Source organism: Larus michahellis, chromosome 3, assembly GCF_964199755.1.
Source record: "Larus michahellis chromosome 3, bLarMic1.1, whole genome shotgun sequence".
NCBI classification, from domain to species: Eukaryota; Metazoa; Chordata; class Aves; order Charadriiformes; family Laridae; genus Larus; species Larus michahellis.
In genome coordinates this window covers 109,756,110-109,778,109 of record NC_133898.1, presented here as the reverse complement: position 1 = coordinate 109,778,109, position 22,000 = coordinate 109,756,110, and the positions used below count along the sequence as shown (strand labels likewise).

General features: G+C 45.4%; 1 protein-coding gene across 1 annotated transcript; it reads left to right on the top strand.

The window, feature by feature from the left end:
- The first annotated feature begins 10,089 nt into the window (after nt 1-10,089).
- On the top strand, nt 10,090-19,750 carry FAM110C (family with sequence similarity 110 member C). The gene is made up of 2 exons (XM_074581714.1): nt 10,090-11,616; nt 15,839-19,750. Exon 1 carries the CDS (start codon nt 10,491-10,493, stop codon nt 11,574-11,576), a length of 1,086 nt encoding a protein of 361 aa, XP_074437815.1. The 5' UTR covers nt 10,090-10,490; the 3' UTR covers nt 11,577-11,616; nt 15,839-19,750.
- The last annotated feature ends 2,250 nt before the right edge of the window (nt 19,751-22,000 follow it).

The following is a 22,000-nucleotide window of genomic DNA, read 5'->3' as shown; positions in this document are numbered from 1 at the left end:
CCCACAGTACACCTACAGGCAATCTACACCCACCCCGCGCCCCTCTGCTCCAGACTCTCGTGCTATTCCTGAGACATAATTACCATTTCTGTGAGCTGCAGAGGGGTCATTTAGTCCAAAACATCTGAAAAGCAAGGGTCATACTTGGTCCACCAAGGGGAACCACCTGTGCTGCAGACCACATCTTGCCTGCCCAAGGGTATAGGCAGCAGGAGACAGAGGGCAGAAGGAGACAGACCTGGGGCAGCCCTGTCCACGCAGCCCTCCAAAGGGGCTCTGGGGGCGAAGCCTCTCCGAGCAGCACCCAGGGGACTTGCCTGTCCTGGAGAAGGGTGGATGGAGTCCCCCAAAGCAGAGTCAGTGTGGGAATGAGGGGATGAGTGCTTACCTTCCCTCCCTGGCCCCCTCGTACCCATCAGGTCACAACCCATCCCCTAGTTTAGCTCACCACCATGCAACTCCCACTCTAGTAAAACCCCAAAGGCCTTGGGCATCTACTTTAGAAGTTTTTCCCTTTTTCTTTTTCTCTATAAATTATATCTTAGAAAGTCTTAAAAAATAGATGGATTTATAGAGAGGGTGACATAAATAAGGCTCCTGTACCAGCTGTACTTGCTAAGATAGACAGTAACAAGAAATAGGTAGAATATTTTTTGACAGGTAAATTCCTGGTTGGACACTGAATAGTCACATGGGATAAATGATTAAAATCTCCAATGGTTCCAGCTCTTTTCTGCTTATTGAATCTTTTTTCTCGGGGAATAAAACAGGAGTGGCGTGGGAATCCTTGCAGTCCAGCAGCCAGAAGTGGACACATCCCAGCTTAAGCTGGGGTTGAACATCTTGCTAGCACCTGAGTTAATGTTTGTAGGGCAGAGGTGGAGCTGTTTGTTGAAGAAATCTGGACCATTGATCCCCAGAAAAGCCCTGCAGTACAAATAACTGTGTGATCCTGTCCAGAGCAGCTGCCGCAACACCAGCATGATAAGATCTGACTGAATCTGTAATTTTGTTTAATGTAGCTGTTGCAACATAAACCCAACGAGGCTTGAATACTGGGGCTTATGTTTATTTGTTTTGTATAGCTTTGGAATTGATATAATTATACAGAACAGCTAAGCCATTTTACTCTCATTATCCAAGTTGTTATTTAATCTTCAGAGTCAATCAGATCAGGAGAAATCTGTTATCACTTTCAAGATAAATTCCTGTAAATCAAGAATTTGTAGTCAGGTCATCCCAAGAGTATTGTGAATGCTCTTCTGTTGTTATGCAGAGCTCAGGTGGTGTTGGGTCGCATTTAGAAGGACTCTAAAATGCAAAGGGCAGGGCATTTGGGATTTTTGTTGGACATGGCCTGATTTCGCAATGTAAACAACTGTGTCAGAGAACCCACTTACAGCACAGATGTTCCCAAGCTTAGGCAAAACACAGCTCTGTAGTGTAAGAGAAGCTTATTCCTCTCCCTAAACCAAAGCTGAAAATTATTAAATAGACTCAGTCAAACTCAGTATATGTATAAAACTGTTGCATGTTACAGTGAATATCTAGATAAGGTCAAACAGAAAACGAATTAAATTTATACTGAGGACTCGGGGTTGTATCTATGGGCTCAGACTTATTTTTTGGCCCTGAGACTAACAAACAGGTGATTTGACACATCTACAATATTTAACTCTCTTGTTAGCCAAATTAGATAGCTGGGAACAGCCAATAGCCTGTGCTAACTCCCAAAGTCAGACAAAGGAAATGTAGCGAATATATCCCCTCTGTATAGACATACTGAGCAGACTGCAGGCTCCCTTTTTAGCTTGGAAGATATTTGCCTTTTATATCTGAACTGAACAAAAGCCCTTTAGAAAGTGACAGGACAGTCCGCCACACCTTCAGAGATGTAGTGACTGATGACCATCTAATGTAAAAGTTTGCCCTTGGCAGGGGAACTGTCTTGGTAAATTAGTTCATTTCCCCATCTAAACTCCAAAAGGAGCTCTTGCATCACAGAACTGAAGGAGACCACAAAATACCTAGAAGGGGGAAGCAAACAAGCTGTAGTAATACACATTTATCAGTTTTCCTAAATTTGTGTATTCCTTGTGCCTACAACAGTAAAAAGCAATCACCCTTTGGAGCCTGTACTCCAGCAGTCTGCTTGAACTATCACATGTCCATCAAGACTTGAACTGCAGACCCGCATGCTAAGGGATACGGGAAAGACTTTAAGCTCCTCAAAATATAGAAAACCACCAGGCATCTCAGCAGTGAGGAGCACTGGCTCCTTCAGTGGAAAAGTAACATGCAAGCTTCACTCGCCAGTAACTCTGCAAGAGAGACCACACAGGATCTCTTCCAGGTCTAAATTAATATACAGGAAATACAGAAAAAACGTTGTCCTCGGTCGGTTCTTTGTAGATTACCTAAGGAAAGAGGCTAAAATCTGCAGTCATTGGTAAGGAAGATTGAGCGATTGCTAGCTGTATGTTCAGATGGAGTATTTCATAGACACAAGAAATCCTTAGGAAGGAAGCAATCGCGATCTCATCCAATTTATTATCAAAACCTTAGACAGAAGACGATGGGCTTCGTACGTTATACATGTCCATGTATTACAAGTTCTGGCACTGTGCTCTGCAGGTGGTATCTGAAGTGTTTTGGTGTTTGACTGATAACATTAGGAGCTGTGTCCACAATAGATAGTGTTGGACAAATTTATTCAGTTCCATTTCCATCTCCCTTGCATCCAGCCAGATTTTGAGAAGCTGCCCAGCTCAAGACACTGCCGGAGCTTAACAGACACTGCAAATGTAGAGCATGTCTGCTGCCCTCTCAGAGATCACTGTGGTCTTCTGTGGGTCTCTCCTACCAGAACAAGGAAGCAGACCTGTGCTCAGCTGTGGTGGGAAGTGCTGCAGTGCCAAGACTCCCATGACCATTCTCTCAAGGAAAATGTGTCAAAATTTTTGCCTTAATATTGACATTTTGGGCTTAGTGAATCACCACTTGCTATAAAACATTTAATATATTGTACAGCTAATCTATATATTATATAGGTATATTATATAGATATGTAGAGATAAATATTATAGAGATATATCTGAGATAAATAGGGAACGTGATTTCTAGCAGTCAGTGTCTGAGTGAGGCAACACCTGCGTAAGCTGATAGGACCTTCAAATGCCTGGACTGAACTGAAGGTAGTTCAGTTCCTGTGTGTCACTAGGATTTTGACATATGAATGTTGTCCTGTTGCTTGATTTCTAAATTTGAGTCTATATCATGGAAATAGAAAAGCCAAAGTTTTTAGATACCATATTGTGATTCGAACCCACATCTCCAGAGAACACCTTGACCAGCATTGAAGGTGAGACTTTTTCAACCTTCCTTGTTTAAATCCTTCCCCTTTGCACGGGTAACTAAAAATTCGCAGGGTATCCCCTACTTTCCAGGTGCATGGTTCCTAGGTTATAGAATTAATATCTTCTGCCTACTATCTTCAATAAATTTCTAATTAGGTAAACAAAATAATCATAGAATCATAGAATGGTTTGTGTTGGAAGGGACCTTAAAGTTCCAACCCCTCTGCCATGGGCAGGGACACCTCCCACTAGACCAGGCTGCTCAGACCCCCATCCAGCCTGGCCTTGAACACTTACAGGGATGGGGCATCCACAACTTCCCCTGGTTTTCAGCAGCAGAATCTGAGTGACAACGAATTACAGCACCCACACTGTGACTATGGTGTTGGGAAGCAAGAAATTTGATTTCAAACGTTTGCTCCAAATCTGGGAGGGGAAAACAGCCTCTTGCACTTGCCAGGTGAATACCTCAACTAACAGGATATAAATTATATATAACAGACAACAGGCAATCCTCTGTCAGAAGCCCACTAATCAGCGACCTTTCGTATGTTTCCTAATCTGGCACGTGCACTGCGAGAGAGCCCACGTGTGAGAAGAAGCAGACGAGTTCATGGGACGAAAGCTTGCATAAAGCATCTCAGCTTCTTGACCACAGTAGAAGTATGGTGGCGTTTGTGCCCATGGGTAGACATGTAATGCCTTGGCACTGCAACAGCAAAAGGCTTTGCACGAATTGTTTTAGGCATCTACAGGGCAAGGAGACAGCAGAGAGAATTTTGAGGATCCCAGTGACACATCGATGCTGGAAGTTCCCTAAAACAACAGGGATCTGTACAGCTTCAAACCTTGTATGGGTTTTAGCTTTAGATTAGGTGAAAGGGCTTTTCCATGACCAAAGCTAGCTATATATGAGACTAGGCTAGCAGTACTTCCTCAGAGGAAAACTGTGTGGATAAATATGCTGGTGAGTGAGCGGGATTGCAGTAACGCTGCCTATAAATGCAGAAAGTACTTGCAGAATTGCCCCGACCCGTCCCTGTGTTGGGTGAAGTGACTGTGTATGAGGTTGGTTGGTTTGTAAAGGGTTTTGCAGCCACCGAGGGATGCAGTTTCACAACTGCAAACTGTGACCGTGGCTACGGGGGAAGACTGTGGGAACATTTATCCAACTTATACATGACAGAAGCAACAGTAAGAACCTTTTACTGGGTGCAAAGCTTATTTTAACACATGTAACATACATTCATTCATAAAGGATTTCAATTCAAAATTCAAAGGATCCCTTTCTGGATCAAGCAGAGTTGTTCTGGGAGCTCACTCATTTATTTCCTCTGGAGTGTCGTAGCTGTATTTTCCTGTGAAAGCTGTGGGTCTTCCCCATCCCTTTATACATTATTCAATGAACTTGATCCCTCAGACAACAGGTTAAATATTCGATCTCAACATTTTAATACACACTTAAATACATTAGGTACCAAACTTGGGTTGATTTTTTTTATTTTTACTTGTGTTAGGCATGTCAAAGGCATATGAAAAAAAGGAGCTAGTGTAAGCTCAGATGTACTGCAGGGACAAAAGGGCATAAGAGGGGAAGGGAGCGTGCCATGGCTTGCAGCCTCCCCGTTGGCACTGCCTGGTGTAATTCATGTTTCATTTGTCCTCCCTTTCATCTCCTGCTCTCATTGTGTTATTCCATCACTTTTCTTCTGCTCTTTGTTCTGATAAGGCTCCCCATGTGTTGACATGAATTACTGTGATGTAAATTACACAGTCCTGTTTAGATCCAGGATGATTCTTCAACCTAGAAAGTCGTACACGAGGGGTTTCCAAAATAATCCTACTAAAAATAAATGGCACTAATGACAATTGTGAACAAGCTGGATTGATTTCAAGAGGAAGATGTTTTCTGATTGAGATGCTAAGTTGTTTAATGAAGCAAGCAACCTGGCATTACAGGGTTGGGAAAAGATGCTAAGCAATCTGGCGGTGGTGGGAGAGGCTAAAAGAGGACACAGAAGTGATGCAGGTCTGCCTATACTGAAATCTTCCCTGTACGGCACTCAAGCTCTGAGTCTTAACATTCTGCCTGAAGATGTGCAGGCATACGTGTCTGCATGTATGAATCTGAGGGTGAATCGTGACCCTCACTGATTTTACATCGAAGGGCCTGAAATTTCCCCACTGGAGACAGCTGGTTTGAAACTATTAGTTTCCACTTCGTGGCTGCTTTGTGCCACCCGAAGGCAGCAAACAGGACACCCAGTGGCACCACTCAGTAAGTCACAGCGGGAGCGAACCACCCTTTGGTCATGGCTGCTCCTGCTCTTCAGGCAACACCTGAGCCCAGGACCGAGAGCTGCTATGGAGGAAAGACCTCTGCCCTGGGACACAGCTGTCTTGGGGGTCCCCAAAATGGGAGTGTCCCATTTCTGTCAGGGCTTGAGCTCCCCCTTCTTCTCCTCTCTTCTCCTTGTCTTTTACCTCCCGCTGTCACTGCTTCATTTTTGCCCTTTGACCGCTATAAATCAAAGGAGTGTCACTGACACTGGGAATGGGGTGGGAGCAGTAGGCAGCAATGACCTCAGCTTTGCACACATTATATCTTTCACCCACAGTCATGTTGCAGCAGCTCCCACTTACTGGCTTCCCAGTCTCCAGCAGAGGGAAAAGGTGCCCCAGATGCATTTCTTATTAATACAAACAGAGCGAGAAGTGGTTTGTCTTACCCCACATAAAATTCAACTGCTTTGTATTTAGCGATAACTTTAAATGCCAGCTGACTCAGAGGTGTTCCATAAAACTCTCCTTCCGTGGAAAAACTCCTGGTGTCAGCTAAGGCTTAGCGTGTGCAGGATTTGCTTCTCTTACCTTTACCTAATGCATGAGAGCCAGAAAGAGACCGATGCTGGCTGACGGGCTGAGGGATGGGTGCTGCTCTGCCTGATTTTATTTCCATTTTATTGTCTGCAAGCCTGTGCTGGGTCAGAGGCAAAGCTGCTTTGCTTGGGACTCTCATAATACACTATATTTCACCCTCCTTTCCAGAAAGAAGAAATGCAATGGCTCTCTCTTCTATGAACATTGTAAGAGTGGATCCATAAATATAAGAGCTAATTCCAAAATATACAAATATAAATATTTCAAATAACATAAACATATTTTAAACTTAAATGCATTTCTTAAATGCGTGATCTAAATGTATTTAAAGTATCACATAACTGTGCAGCTGCTATATTAATGTACCTTATCAAAGGGGAGCCAAACTTTAAAAACTTTGTTGCTCGTAATGTTTTCTGTTTTCTGGAAAGACTCTTCTCCTGCTTTAAATGTCATTGTCATCACGCAGGATTCGCAGGGAGAAGTATCTCACATATCAAGAAAGTCAGCTGAAAAGAGATGTTGCGATTTTCAGTGAGAAATTTCTTGTGACATACACTTTGTGGAAAATCAAAACTCACATTTTCCTTTGTCAGTGAGAGGGGGAGGAAATGGGTTGAAAATGAAAAGTGTTCCATCAAAAGTGTCCAGGTTTGTCTTTCGGGCATGCCTTCAAAACCTAGGAAATTCGCAGTGAAAGGAAAATGTGTCAATTTTTTTTATGTTTAAAAACCTTTCTTTCACCCAAAACAATCAATGTTTTTCAATTGTTTTTGTATATCAACTCTAAGCACAAAGCTATTGTCCAGTGACAAAACTATATAATATCTGCTCTTGCTAGTGGCTTTTGCATGTCGCAAAGAGTGAATAAGCAGCTGGAGTTGCTTAATAAGACCACTCTTACTGATAGTCATGTATATTCATTCTTATTATTATTTCAAATGAATGCAAACAAATCACGTCTTGAGATTTTTTTGCAAGTTCTCAAAGCTCAGAGATACAAGGTACAAGAAATTGGAACAAACACGAATTAAGATGCATGGATGAATGTGAATATGTTTTGTTACATTATACAGTGTCATAGAACTCCAAGGAATAAGTGGAAGGAAAAAATTAAGACAAATTTGTCAATAGGGGGATGGGAATGAAACCTTAATCTCATTACTAAATTCATCGCTTCTGTTGTCTTATTGCTATGATTCATTGTCAGAAGAAATGAGCCTTCTCTATAAGCCCAGCCTTCCATGAAGCATTTAAATATGTAACAATATTAACGACATGCTTACACATCTGGGTATGAGCTGCTTTAAGAGGGAAAGAAGAGCTCTCTGGTAATTAATTGTGCTTATAGTTTTTCAGTTTCTGAAGACATTAATTTTAGGTAAGTTGTTATGTGAACCAGCTCCACTTGTATATCTATAGGGGAAAAAAAAAAAAAGTTCTGTCTCAAAAAATGTGTCCATTCTACATATCCACAAGAATTTCACTCTAAGGGATCTCAAAGTATATCACAAGTTTCAGTCCGGATTCAAGCAAGCATCCCATCTGGGATCCTTGCTGTCAACAGGCAGAAATATGTGTTAAGGGGCTTCTGGAGTTCAGACCTACATGTCTAGGAAAAAAGTTGGCAAGACAATGTTTCTGTTCTGTGTTTTTCTAAGCAGGTCTCCGCTGAAGAGCTAGCTCAAACTCTGACCCCAGGGTTAGAGTTTAACCCTTCCCTTGTCACAGTGAGAACCTCTCACCCAAGGCTCCTGGGCTTGTCCTGGGCAGGAAGCGAAAATGTGGCAAATACTTTCAGCATGACTGGAGACTCCGCTTTGTGTTGAGCGCAAAGACAAAATCACTCCACGCATAACACTCAAAAATGAGCATACAGTGCCCTGCAATGTGTTCAGGAAGTTAGACCATGACTTCCATGTTCCCTTGGGCAACAACCCAAGGTTATTAAAACCCAGCGGTTTTAAACTAAAAGAGGGTAGATTCAGACTAGGTATAAGGAATAATTTTTTTACAATGAGGGTGGTGAAACACTGGCACAGGTTGCCCAGAGAGGTGGTAGATGCCCCATCCCTGGAAACATTCCAAGTCAGGTTGGACGGGGCTCTGGGCAACCTGATCTAGTTGAAGTTATCCCTGCTCATTGCAGGGGGGTTGGACTAGATGACCTTTAAAGGTCCCTTCCAACCCAAACCATTCTGTGATTCTATGAACCATAGCACGGCTCTGATAGCACACAGAAACCGTGGAAATATCCCCACAAAAAGCAGGCAAGTGCCCAGAGGAGTGCAGCTGCTCCGAAAACCCAGCTGCTCAGGTCACACTTCAGCACTTTGTACCCTCTTATGCCTGAACGAGGACAACATTGTTGTTATTCGCACGGCTCAACCCTTTGGTGACGACACACCATCTGGGTGCAGCCATCATAGCAGGGCTCAGTCCAGGTAGCCCCATTCTTGGTGGGACGTATAAGCACAAAAGCTGTTGCTTTCGCACGCCAAAGCAAAGCAGTTCCACGCAGCAGAGGTGCCCAGGCCCCCGCTGCCTGCTCCCAGGGGTGCAACCTTTGACCTGCACTTTCTTGATGCTAACGATGCCTAGTATGTTTTTTCTCCAGCCACACAGATATGAGCAAATTGTTCCCAGTGGCAAAGTGGTGTACCCCAAAACTTCGTAACGAGGACAGGGAGGCCCATAGTCCATCTCTCCCTTTGTGAAGTTGTTTGCCACAATTTAGTGATTGTAAAGATCAGGTATGAGTCAATTAGCACAAAAGCATTCTGATATTATAATGCCACAGAAGTAATAGACAAATTAAGGAAAGAAAACAACTACGCATGAAAAACCTTGCAGATATAACCTGGCTTTTGTTTTCTATGTAAGGAGAAAAGTTATCTATAATTCAGTAATTAGTGACCATGGGGAGGTGCATCTCACCTGAGATCACATGTAAGATCATGTGGGGCTCAGACTGCCCCAGGTGATTACCTATGACTTATGTGTCTGATTTTCAGGTGTTTAAATTACAGCTGATGGCTTTCTCTGGCCTGTTCAGAATTGCCAGCCGCAGACGGGAATTTTGCCCTTTTGGAAATCTGCCCGGTGTTTCTGAAGAGCAAAGATTTATAACATGCAATTCAGATTGATGCCATTCCACAATACTTTTCCATGTGCATGGCCGCAGCACCTCCATAGACAAATGTCTTCCTGGAGTTGCCGATGCCCTGGGATGGGTAGGATGCTGCTGGCAGCTGCTGGGAGCACAGAAGTTGCTGTCTACGCACTGCTCGCAGTGGTGACCAGCCTGGGCCGCCACATGCCATGCTCCACCACTGTGTGAAGCCTGAGGCACTTCCTTTCCTAAAAAAGACAACGGCAGAAATGTTTTTTAGCACCACACCTGATTGATACATCCAGGTACTGAAATCTGTGAGGCACTGTCTCGTCTAAAGGCTGCTAAGGGAAAGATGTTGCCCCCCCCCCCGACTAGGGAAAGTGACAGGACAAGAGGAGATGGCCTCAAGTTGTGCCAGGGGAAGTTTAGATTTGATATTAAGAAAAGTTTCTTCACTGAAAGGGTTGTCAACATCGGAACAGGCTGCCCAGGGAAGTGGTTGAGTCACCATCACTGAGGTATTTAGAAAACAGGTAGACGAGGTGCTGAGCGACATGGTTTAGCGGTGGTTTTAGGCTGATGGTTGCACTCCGTGATCTTGAAGGTCCTTCCAACCCAGGTGATATGATTCTACGAAAAATGTGCCGCGGTCTGATGGATCCGGCCCTAAATCAGCGTGCTGTGCCGCGGGAGAAGATGCCTCAGCGGGCAAGTAACGCCGGAAGCCCCCCGGGGGACGGCGCCCCCCGCCGCCCCTGATCCCCTCAGCGCCCCGCCGCCCCTCACCACCTCAGCCCCGCGCCGGCCCGCGCGCTGCCTGCTGTGACGGGCTGGCCGGGCGGCGGCGGGATTGGCTGTGCCCCGGGCCGGGCGGCGGCGGGATTGGCTGTGCTCCGGGCGGGCGGGGCGGGAGGCGCGCGGGGCACAAGCGCGCCCCCGCGGCCGGCAGCGCGCACTCGCGGCGCCCCGACGGCAGCAGCGCGGACGGGCCGGGGCAGCGCGGCCGCCCCGCCAGCGCCCGGGCTCTCCTCCGCCTTCTGCCTTTTTTTTGCCTTTTTTTTTTTTTTAATTTTTTTTGTTACTTTTTCCCCTCCTTCCCTCCCAGGGCTGGAAGCGCGACCCGCGCCCCTGAACCTGCTATGCCAACCGAACTCTCCCGGGCCGTGGGAATGCACGCCATCTCCGACCTCCACTCCTCCCTCAGCCTGCGGCTCCGCAGCAAAGGGCCCGAGTACCTCCGCCGGCAGATGGAGGTCCGCAGCCCCGGCAGGAGGAGCGCGGTGGAGAGGCTGGCAGCCGACAAGGCCAAGTACGTGAAAAGCCAGCAGGTGATCGGCAGCAGGCAGGAGCCCGCCATCCTGCTGAGCTCGGCCTCGGAGAGCAGCGGCGAGACCTGCTCGGTGGAGAGCAGGAGGAGCAGCAGGGACCCGGGTGGAGGGAAGCCCCTGGAGCTGGCCGTGTACTCCTGCCGGCCCCCCCTGCAGCACGGCCCCCCCATCGCCCGGCGCAGCACCCCCAGGAGGCAGATGCGGCCGGATTCCCTGGTGATTTACCGCCAGAAATGCGAGTTTGGGAGAGGTCAGAGCCAGGACGGCTCACGGGGGAGCTTGGTGAGGAGGATCTTCCAAGGGTCTGTAAAGGAGAAGCAGCTGGCGGCTTCCCCTGCGATGCCCAGAGTCATGGAGGACAGCGGAGCCACCGAGAGCAAAGAGCCGCTCTCAGCAAAACTCGGTGACCATGAGCCAAGCGAGCACGGAGCAGAGCAAAACCTTGCTGTGAGCAGCGAAGCCCCAGGGGTATGTACAAAAGAGCATGAGAGACCCTCCAAACTGAGCACACCTCCCGAGGAGGTCAAGGAGGTGAAGAGAAGAGGTCTCCATCGCTCCCAGTCAGACATCAGCTCTCGCTACTCCAAGTCCTTCTCCGAGTTTGATACGTTTTTCAAGTACTGTGGCCTGGAGCAGGAGGTCATCGAGGATCTCGGGAGAGAGAACTTCTCTGTGGTGTACGACAATGTCTCCTTCAAGGTCCGCAGCATCAGTGTGGCAACATCCGAGAGCGACTTCACGAGGCACAGCGGGGACGAGGGGCTGCTGGAGGATGAGCTCACAGAGCAGGTCCCGAGCAGCACCTCCGTGATCGAGCGCAATGCTCGGATAATCAAATGGCTGTACACGTGTAAGAAAGCCAAGGAGACTAACAAGATGATCCAGGAACTGGCATGATGGCTTCTTTCAGCATGCATTGCAGCCAGGTGAACTCAAGGTGTGTGCAAAGCCTCACCCTGTCGATTTGTGTATTTCTCTTTCCTCTTTAGTGAGCGGTTGACTTCTTAGTTTATTTTAGTCTTTTCATGAAGGGCAGAAGGAAAGTGTATTTTGTGTACTACGTGTTCCAAGTATGGCCTTTTTGCAAAGCAGGAACCCGGGTCATTACAAAAACCAAAATACAAACAAATAAATGCGTAAAGCTTGCCAGATTTAGATGAGATTCCCCCCCCATGAAATTAAAGAGTCAGTGCCTATGAGGGATGTCTGTCCTTTGCAGATTACTGCTTTGTAAATAGCTTGGTTTCTCTCATTTCTGCTACATTAAATGTTAGAAAAAAACTTCTATAAGTATTCAACCCTTAATTACAGTTGCTTAGATAACAGAGTGAACTGAAACTATTACTAATTAGGAGTACACTGTATTTATACTATGCTGCTACAGCTTCCCTTTCCTTACTCTCACTCAGTCTCTCACTGTTCACCTTTTGCTTATACACAGACACCCCCAAGTATCAGGAAAGCAAAGCTGAGTCAGTCCTCCTGCTAGCACTCTTATTTCCATCCCCAGCTCTCTGTCGGGACCATAAAAATTTGCTCCAGGTGACCCCCTGGCATTTCACAAGCTTTTACAAGCTTTTAAGTTTTCTGTCCTGTTTGACTGTAGTGGATTTGGCTCCTCTCAAGTGGGTTTTGCCATGCGGTTTGGCACCGGTAGCTGGAAATCGGTTGTGCGGTTTGCCTTGGTTAGAGGGGCGCTTCACTGTTTTCAACTAGAGATAATTAATACAAATGTGTGGCATCTAGGTTTGGAAATCAATTACTTCACAGACAGAAGCGGAACAGATTTAGCCCTGGTAAAAGCCGATATCCTGGTTTTAATAAAACCTGTATTTATTTTGCATCCTGAAAAGAGCTATATTCGTGGGGCCTTTGGTATTGATGATCTGGTAGATAACAGTTTTTTCTCCTTTCAGTACATGAAGCCCTTAGGATAAGTACTGCAGCTTACAGTGTGGTATTTAAAAATTGCATGAGCAGATCTTGATATGGAGGATTACGTGTATATTTTCTGACAGTTCGTAATTGGTGCGTGAGAAGAACATCGTACAGTGTAGATACAGCGGTTGATAGAGAGTATGGGCCTTGTGAACGTGGAGAAATGTAGTGCTTGAGCCTCTCTCCTACCTAGATCTGGGGCTGTCACTCCCAATTCCTTTATATAATGCAAAAATCAAATTACATATTTGAAATCAGTTTTAAATATATGAAATTTGGATCACTTTTAAAATTTGGATTTTTCTCAAAGCTTATTTTCTTCCTGCAAGTTGAGGGAGGAGGAATGGGGAGACATTCTCACACAAACATTTCAAGCCCTTGTAGATAAGAAGGACTGTCAGGTATCCAGCTGACAACTTAAAGAAGTGTTGTTTTGTGACAGATCCTTTCCCAAATTACCTTAGAAGAAAGGGCTCTCCTGAGCTAATCATTTCTCCTTGCTCATCCTTCTGTGATAAAAGGCAAGGGAGATACACAGACCAAAATGATGCAGGTGGCCGTTTGTGAAGCTTGTTGCAGCTGCTGGCGTAATGCAGAGGATGGGAGGCAGATTTCACCACAAGCGGGAGCCACGTAACAAACCAACGACATTTCCATGAAGAAGAACCAAATAAAAGCCTGTTTGCTCCTGAATGCCCTTGACGGGGGTAGGATCCAGGGCCTGAACCATGGTGGTCACCGTGGAGCCTGCTCACTAGAGAGCAGTTGGCCCTTTCCCCATCCATTTGCATGGTGCTAAGCGTGTCCAGTGCCATAGCTGGGACAGGAGATGCTGGTGACCACCCCAAGGAGCATGAAATCTGCAGACGTGAAGGGCAGGAGATGCTTCACCAGGGCAAAGGCAAGGGCAGGAGGGGGAAAGCTCTTTTCCAGAGGCTGAGCCGGTGTAACCTCATACGGGCTTGGTCAATGGCTTTGTTTTTTTAACATCTGAGACAAAATGACAGTTCATAGCGCATAGCCTACCAGGATGGGGAGAACACCTCCATGAAGTAAATAGCAAGTTTATTCAAGCATACGGTCATCTTGCAATAATTTTAATACCTAGAACAAGGGAGTGCTTTATACAGGCAACAATTTCCTTTGGCAACAAAATTTTTGGCAGCCTAGGAAACACTGATCCATAGGGTCCATATTATAAACCTAATTTTAAACATACTAGGGCTGACTCTCAGCTGATAGACCTCAGCAGTGGGGGTATGATTGCTTCCAGGCTAACTCCTGAAAACTGAGAATGTACTTACCATTTAGACCACAGAAACAGAAAGTTCAGAAAGGTCAGCTAAACATATCAGTACACAGCACCCAGAATAAAGGAGACAAGAGTCATCAAGAGCTGCCATAAGTTAAATATTACATTTACTGGGCAGAATTTAAGCTGAACGCAGCTATCACCATGTGATCACAAGATGAGTCCTGTAGTTCTGGTATTGGTGTTTCCTTATACCCAAATGTACATCTTTTCTTTCAGTCCTATGCTTTCTTTGACAATGTAGCATCAAGTTAGTTATCTAAATGTTTTCCCTGTATCCACGTATTTGGCTCTGTTTAGTTTGCTTACTGGTTATTAATGGGGAGTGGACTCCTGTGCTGCGCAGGGAAGTGATGTGCTCTCCCTGGTGCTCCCAGGCACATCCTTGAAGGCACCTCATTTTACACAGAATCACAGAATGGTAGGGGTTGGAAAGGACCTCTGGAGATCATCTAGTCCAACCCCCCTGCCAGAGCAGGGTCACCTAGAGCAGGTTGCACAGGAACGCATCCAGACGGGTTTTGAATATCTCCAGAGAAGGAGACTCCACCACCTCTCTGGGCAGCCTGTTCCAGTGCTCTGTCACCCTCAAAGGAAAGAAGTTCCTCCTCATGTTTAGGTGGAACTCCCTATGCTCAAGTTTGTGCCCGTTACCTCTTGTCCTGTTGCTGGGCACCACTGAAAAGGGCCTGGCCCCATCCTCCTGACATCCACCCTTTAAGTATTTATAAATGTTGATAAGGTCCCCCCTCAGCCGTCTTTTTTCCAGACTGAAGAGACCCAAATCCCTCAGCCTTTCTTCCTAAGAGAGGTGTTCCAGTCCCCTAATCATCTTGGTAGCCCTTTGCTGCACCCTCTCCAGCAGTTCCCTGTCCCTCTTGAACCGGGGAGCCCAGAACTGGACACAGTACTCCAGGTGTGGCCTCACCAGGGCAGAGTAGAGGGGGAGGATGACCTCCCTCGACCTGCTGGCCACACACTTCTTGATGCACCCCAGGATGCCATTGGCCTTCTTGGCCACAAGGGCACATTTCTGGCTCATGGTCATCCTGTTGTCCACCAGGACTCCCAGGTCTCTCTCAGCTGAGCTGCTCTCCAGCAGGTCAGCCCCCAACCTGTACTGGTGCATGGGGTTATTCCTCCCCAGGTGCAGCACCCTACACTTGCCCTTGTTGAATTTCATAAGGTTCCTCTCTGCCCAACTCTCCAACCTGTCTCTGTATGGCAGCACAGCCTCTGGTGTGTCAGCCACCCCCCCCCAGTTTTGTGTCATTGGCAAACATCATCAGAGGCTTGAAAATTGTTGCACCTTCTTTGGGAAAAGAGGGAGAAACCTGTTTTCTAAAATCCAGCATTCATTATGAGTAAGACACCGTTCAGGAACTGCAGGGCTTTTATGGGCCAGTGATCATCCCATTCATATTTTATGTTCTCCTTTTAATTTTTCATGAACTCTCCAGGACCTAGTGGGGCACCATGTGAATAAAACAGCTATTTGAAGGATCAGGTTCCCTAACGTGTTTCATGAGAGCGATGACTGCAGAGCCTGAGCGTGGGTTGCGAGGTTTAGAAAACCAAGGTCCTCAGCAAGATGGGCATTGCTGCTTTGCGGTGGGACGCTGCCTGGATTCACCTCTGCAGTTCAGCTCCTCTCGCTGTCAATCCTGCTTGACTCTAAGAAGGGGGCTCACTCTGCGTCCTCCTTCCTGGGTTGAACCGAGATTATTCAGCCTTCAGCTTCAGCACCATGCTTAAATGGATGTTCATTATCCAAGTGGAAATCTCCTGAGGGGGGAATTTACTATGTTGGCAGTAGCCATAAGCAGCTGAATAAAAGCTTTAGAATATCACCTTATGCTTGTCTGATGTGATAAACAATAAATGACACTTTTTTTTCCTCTTTCTTCAGAATCCTTGACTTGGGAGTTGAACAAAATCAGACACAGGAAGAAACTCGTCCCTCATCTGGCTCATGAGTACTTTGTACAAGTTTAGTATTTTATTATTGCCTCCTACCCTTGCTTCTGTCCCCTGGCAGCCTCACTCTTGTCACAAGCGCAGGGGTGTCCAAGAGCACTGTGAACTGCGCCCCAGACCACGACACCCAGCGAGACAGCAGTAAACGAAAGCTCCTGGAAAAGCAAAGCGTGGCAGCAGCTGCCATCCACAATAACATTCAGCATCAGTCTACCGCCCCAGGATGCCATTCCGGGCTGTGACAGAAGGTCTGTGTTGTGCAGCCATCCTTTCCAGCAATGAATTCGCCAACAGGGATGGGGGGAGAAAGTGGGAATGAAGGGGTAATGACCTCTGGGTCAGGCGTTTCCTTGCAGGCAGACAGGCTCCACCCGGACTTCAAAGCCTCTGCCTTACCAGGGCTGTTTGACCAGGGCTCATCCTGACATCATTAGATGTTATTTGCTTGGCTGGTGAGGACTAACTGTGGCAGCTTTGTCCGGGATACTTGGCAAACATGTTGTAAGCTAAATCCCCGCCAAGCCTCTCTTTCTCTGAGAGCATTCAAGCCAAATTGCAATACCTTGTATCCATCTAGTTTGCTCTGTCACACAGCTTGCTCAGGCAGTGGGGAGGAATAGCCCTTAAAGCCCTGCCCAAAATATTTTCAGGAGCACGGTTCCAAGAAACAGGTAGTCAAAAATGCGGGAGGGTTTTGCATGGCTACTGCCTGTCTGCAGAATGATACGATTCACGTGTACACAGGCCCCTCCACTTTGTTTGCAATATGTCTCCAACTCTGACATTCCAAACGTTGCAAGGTTTGGCAGCTTGTGGTTTAACACCTTTAATTTTATGCACTGTGAGTGAGCAGTGGGCTGACAAAATCATGTTAGGAAACGGTATGCCAGGCTATGTAAGGCCACGCTTCCCTAGCGCGGGTATGGAGTAGGGTTGTGCTGGGATGTGCAGGATGGCGTCCCTGCACTGCAAGGCAAGATGGCATTTTAGGGCACAGCTGTGCCAGGTAAATATCCTGATGGGGTGAGACACCCAGGGTTGACAGCGCCTTACTCAATAGCATCAATAAAATGCTTCATTTGGACTAGCTGAGCTAAACGTGTTTTAAAAGCTGATAAAAAGTACTTTAGATGATCAGTGTAGTGAATGGAGCCTCTACAACAATTCATGGAATTTGCTGGCCGTGCCTCAGACACTTACCCCAATCTGTCATTGCTTGATAGAAAATGTCTCGCACCAAAGCATTTCTTTGTGGACATTGCAAACCACAAAAAAATGCAAGGAACCCCCCATCAAAGCCAAAGACAGTTCCCCTTTCAGTCGCACCAGCGCCCATCTGTAAGAGCTGCCCTGCTGGTGTAACGGTGACTTGGCTCGAGGGTCCTGCAGAGATGAAAAGTTTACTTTGTGTTACCATGGATATGGTGTCCGGCTTACCTGGCCTGTAGTGTGAATTGTCCAGAGACATCAGCTTTCATTCTCCACATTCCTCCTGCCCGCACCGTGGCAGTGAGCCCCACTGCTTCTCCTAGCCCAAAACAGCTGCTGGCGCGGCCAGGTGCTTGCAGAGCTCAAGCAAGCACTCGAGCTGCGTTTCTCAAGTGTTTGCTACTCAGTAAATGCATCTGGAGGAGCAGAAAGGGCGAGGGTGAGCAGCGATTCAATAAAACACTGGTGGTAGGAGGAATGGTTTCCTATTTTAACCTATAGAAGTGTTGCATGCTGGAAGAGTTGCCCTTGAAGCACTCGTCAAGAGGTTTAGTTGACATCAGTTAAATTCACACCAAGATCGTCCGGGTGGCATTTCCATACATTTTAAATGTTCTCGGCAGTCCCTGGATGGTTAGTTTTCAATTACAGCAACAGTTTGAGAACGCAGGGCATTTGTCTTCGTTTTCTAGTGTTATATACTAAGGTCTACATGTCTGAAGTTGCCGAGATAGATAGATAGATAACAATTTTAATAATAAAATAATTGTTGAACCCGCTTTACACTTAGGAGAAAACTAAATAGTTTGTGTGAGTGAGCTTCTGCAGACTCAGAGGGAAGCTAGTACATGGGGATTTTTTCATTAAATAATGAAATTTCCATGTGTATTTGTTACATTATTATTAAAGGATGATTCTCAGAAAGCTCCAACCCAAGACGCTGCTAATATGATAAGATTTATGCACTTAAGGTGCAGGTTTTTAAGGGTCTGGGTTTATTAGTCAGGAACACAACCTGCCGTATCTGTTCTTTTCATGCTCACTTAGCAAGGTGCTGTACCACATAAATATTTATATGCATTTGCCAGAGCTAAGGACTGCTTTTCTTTGAAAATATGGATGACTGTAGACAGCTTGGAGTGCAGGAAAAATCTTCTGCATTCCAAATCAGTGCCTCGCTACAGGAGAATTATTTTGGTTTGTGTCCAAGGAAATTTTTGGTTTCATTTTCAAACTTCTGTTTGTTTTTGCTTTTCTAGTTGAGCAACTCTCGAAAGTTAAGATGGAAGATGCTTTGCTCGTGAGTTTTCAATGTTAGGAAGAAATACGTTTAATTTGCTTGAAAGTACTGAACATCAGCCTTTCTCAAAATCAGTGAAGGCTTTATGGCAGAGGTTGGTGAAATCAGAACTGGCCCCATTCTGAATATTTTTTTAAACCCCCTTTTTATCTTTATGAATGGTATAATAGGGTTGTGGTGACTTTCCACATGGATATGTGGCAAAATTTCCCTGGCTTTGTTCAAACTCTGATAGGAACTCCAGTCTCTCTGAGGTGTCATTTACTTCAGAGACGATGTGGACCTGTCTAAGATCTTCCTCTGATAAGCTATACATTCCCTTTATGTAATAACACCTCCTGGGTAAGCTAATAACCTACCTATCCCGGTATGCCGGGAACGACAGTGGATGACAATCCTTTTTCCATACATCTTGGGAATGGGTAATTTGGTGCTTTTTCCAAAGACTGGGAGCTAGGGCTTCACTCAGCTCCTGTTACTGTTACATGTAAAGGCTTTTCCTTCCTTCTGCTGGGCCTTTCCATCATATCCCTCAAAATGAGAAAAACTTGCTAATGTTAGTCACTACCTATCTTTTTCCAAAGAAAAATCTCAAGATTTTTTTTTTACTGTTTCATTATAAAAGACATGCTTTGGAAGGGATAGGATTTTTCAGCTTTAGTGATAAATTGAGGGACCAGTGGGGTATGAACAGAAGTTTTAGCAACAGAGTTGGGTTTCCAGTCCTTTGGGAAACCTAAAACTGGAGCTGAGGGCAAAGGCAAGTCATAAATTGAATGATTTTGTTTGACTAAAACTATGTAAACTAAAGTAGTCAAATGGAGTGCAAGCGTGCAGTGCTAACTGCTATTTACGCCCACGTGTTTCAAGGTGCTCCAGCGCTGTGACAAGGGGCAATGTCCACGGCTGTAGTGGAACAGGTAAAAGGTACAAAGTCTGTTTTTTATGGCCTGTAAGCAAGTATTTGCAATAAAGGCATCAGATAAAGACTGTAACCCTTGCAATATATTGTAAATATTACTGTACAGAAATCTATAAGAAATACAGATTGCTCTATAATACATATATTACTTTTGTAAGGGATATAGGCCTTCATGTTTTGTGAAATCGGTCAAACATTACATCGGTTGGGATTAAGCAGAAACTTTCTTCTGGGAGCAGGTTGTCCTGTCATTGCCTCCTGTGAAGTTTCTTGCATCTGCTTTTGAATCCTCTGAAGTGGAGTACGGGTCAGATTTGGTATGGACGTTTCTAAGTTGCTATGTTTATATTCCTGTGAAGGAACTTGTATACTGTTGAATGCATACAAATAAAAATACCGCTCTGAAAAGTTAATGTTTTTTTTTTGAGAAAGTGTACTTTTATTTTGCTGTCTCCTTTAGGATACTATTATTTTAAAGCTAGAATCCCATTAGGGAATTAATTTCTTTATGAGTGAGGCTGATAGTAGGCTGTGAACGTCTGAAAGCGCGATGCTTCCCTGGGCCGTACCCAGACCCGTGGCTGAGAGCTTAGGCAGGGAATCATGTAAGGAGGTGGCACTCAAGGTAACTGTTAGCTCTCGGTATCAGTAAATTTGAAATCTATGAGGCTAGGGCTGTTCCACAGTACTTTAATATTTTTCATTTCAGAATATGGCTGAAAAGGTAGTTTATTTCTGTCAAAAGCTACAGTGTGCTGCAGGCAATACCACATTCATCACAGACAGTATCCAAAGCAGCGGGGAGTTTGAAGTTCTGCTTAGAAAAAACATTATCTCCAGAATCATATTAACAAGCTGTTGTTTGTCTGGATTCCATAAGAAGAATTCTGATCTAGTTAAAGATGTCCCTGCTTACTGCAGGGGGTTGGACTAGATGACCTTTAAAGGTCCCTTCCAACCCAACGCATTCTATGATTCTATGAATTCAGTATATGATGCTATTTCCCTGTGCATGTATTTTGTGAAGAAAGCAGCAGAAATAATGGTTGCATACAGTGAGATTTTACCAGAGACCGATGCACTCCAGTTGCATAATTATCATTTTGGTGTGGTCTGAGCTGCTCAGACACAAGTGTTTCACCAGCCTTTGAACACAACTGGAGGTAGAGCTAACTGATGCTTGCTGTGCAGATTAGGCTTTTCCACAAAAACCCAAGAGCAACTCTATCATCACTGGCATGTGGCCTTCCCCACACAAGCCCTGGTGGACCTGTGCCAGTGCAGGATACAAAGCAAGTCTGGAAAGGGGTGACAATTTGTGTGTCCCCCTTTCTGTGGAGGTTAATCTCCCATAGCAAGCCTTTGCTGGTATTGCTGCCTTAGAGAGGAAAGAGCCATCATAGCCTGTGAATAACCTTGGGCTACAGCGTTTAAGAACGTTGTTCTTAAGTCATTTTTCATATAGCAACTTTGTCCCACATTTTATGAAGTCCAGTGGATTTATTCCAGGAATAAGGATTTGCAAGCTCCTGTTCTTGGGTTGTCTGGTGCAAGCGACCTCTTAAAGTCCACAGCTTCCTGATTCACTGCTTCTCTTTTAATTCATCTCTGGGTAGTATATAGGTGTGGAAAAGAAACTCTGCAAAGATATAGCAACTGGGAAAAGGCCGTTTCAGGTGTTTTGTAGATGATGGTGCATTCTGAACACAGAACTGCAAAAGTACTTAGTACCTCCAAGGGCTTTTGACGAAGAACACTCTATGTCAACAACAGACAAATAATCAAATACAGGGCTTAGCTTTACCCTGCAAAGAGATGCCTCCAAATTTTGGGGAAGTTTATCAATTGGGCCGCATTTATCCTAGATTCATCCTACGGGACTAAAGAGGACTATATCAGTTCACTTAAGTAGAACATTGCAAAATGGAATCTGCAAAATGGACCATCTCATTTGCAAGCAACAATGTAACAGGCAGTTTAGTCCAGGGAGGTGTCCGTGACAAAAGGTGTTGAGAATTTTGATTGTTTACACTTGCCAATAAGACTGGTGATATACCAGAAAAACAAACGCTATCAGAGAAGAACAACCTCCAGATCAAAGTGAGTTACATATCTCCATTTCCAGAAATCAGTCTAGCTCCTGAAACAACAATAAATCCTGTAAAACTAGTTTGCACCTTTGTAGGGGAGTTGGGTTGCCTCGGCAATTCATATTGAAAAGATCTAAGAGCTTTGGTTGTTTGGGTTTCAAGAGCCCCACAGGAGCACCAATTTTATCTTCTTTGTCATAGGCTGTAGCAAGGGTAGCAATCATCGACAGTTACCCACAAAAACACGTGATTATTCACCAGGTGGTGATCAGCATAAGACAGCGTGCCGAACCGGCCAGAGCCAAGAGTCAGACTCATGCACAGAGTGCTGAGGGGAATGCTGCTCTTACTCCTTCCTGTCAACCCAACCTCTTCTTACATCACTGCGAGTAGGAAGTCTTAGCCACTTCCACAGTTATTCATCAGTTTGAATTGCTCATCTTACGCCCTCTCTGACGGTCCCTTTCTGTGTTTACATTCCCAATGACCTCATCCGTGTGCCAGTCATGTTACACAAGGCATTATTCTATCCTCATTTTTGTACAGTTTTTCTTTCTGAGTAATGTTTCTAGT

Excerpts from the sequence above, each read along its gene's own strand:
- FAM110C (XM_074581714.1), top strand. The coding sequence starts at position 10,491 with ATGCCAACCGAACTCTCCCGGGCCGTGGGAATGCACGCCATCTCCGAC.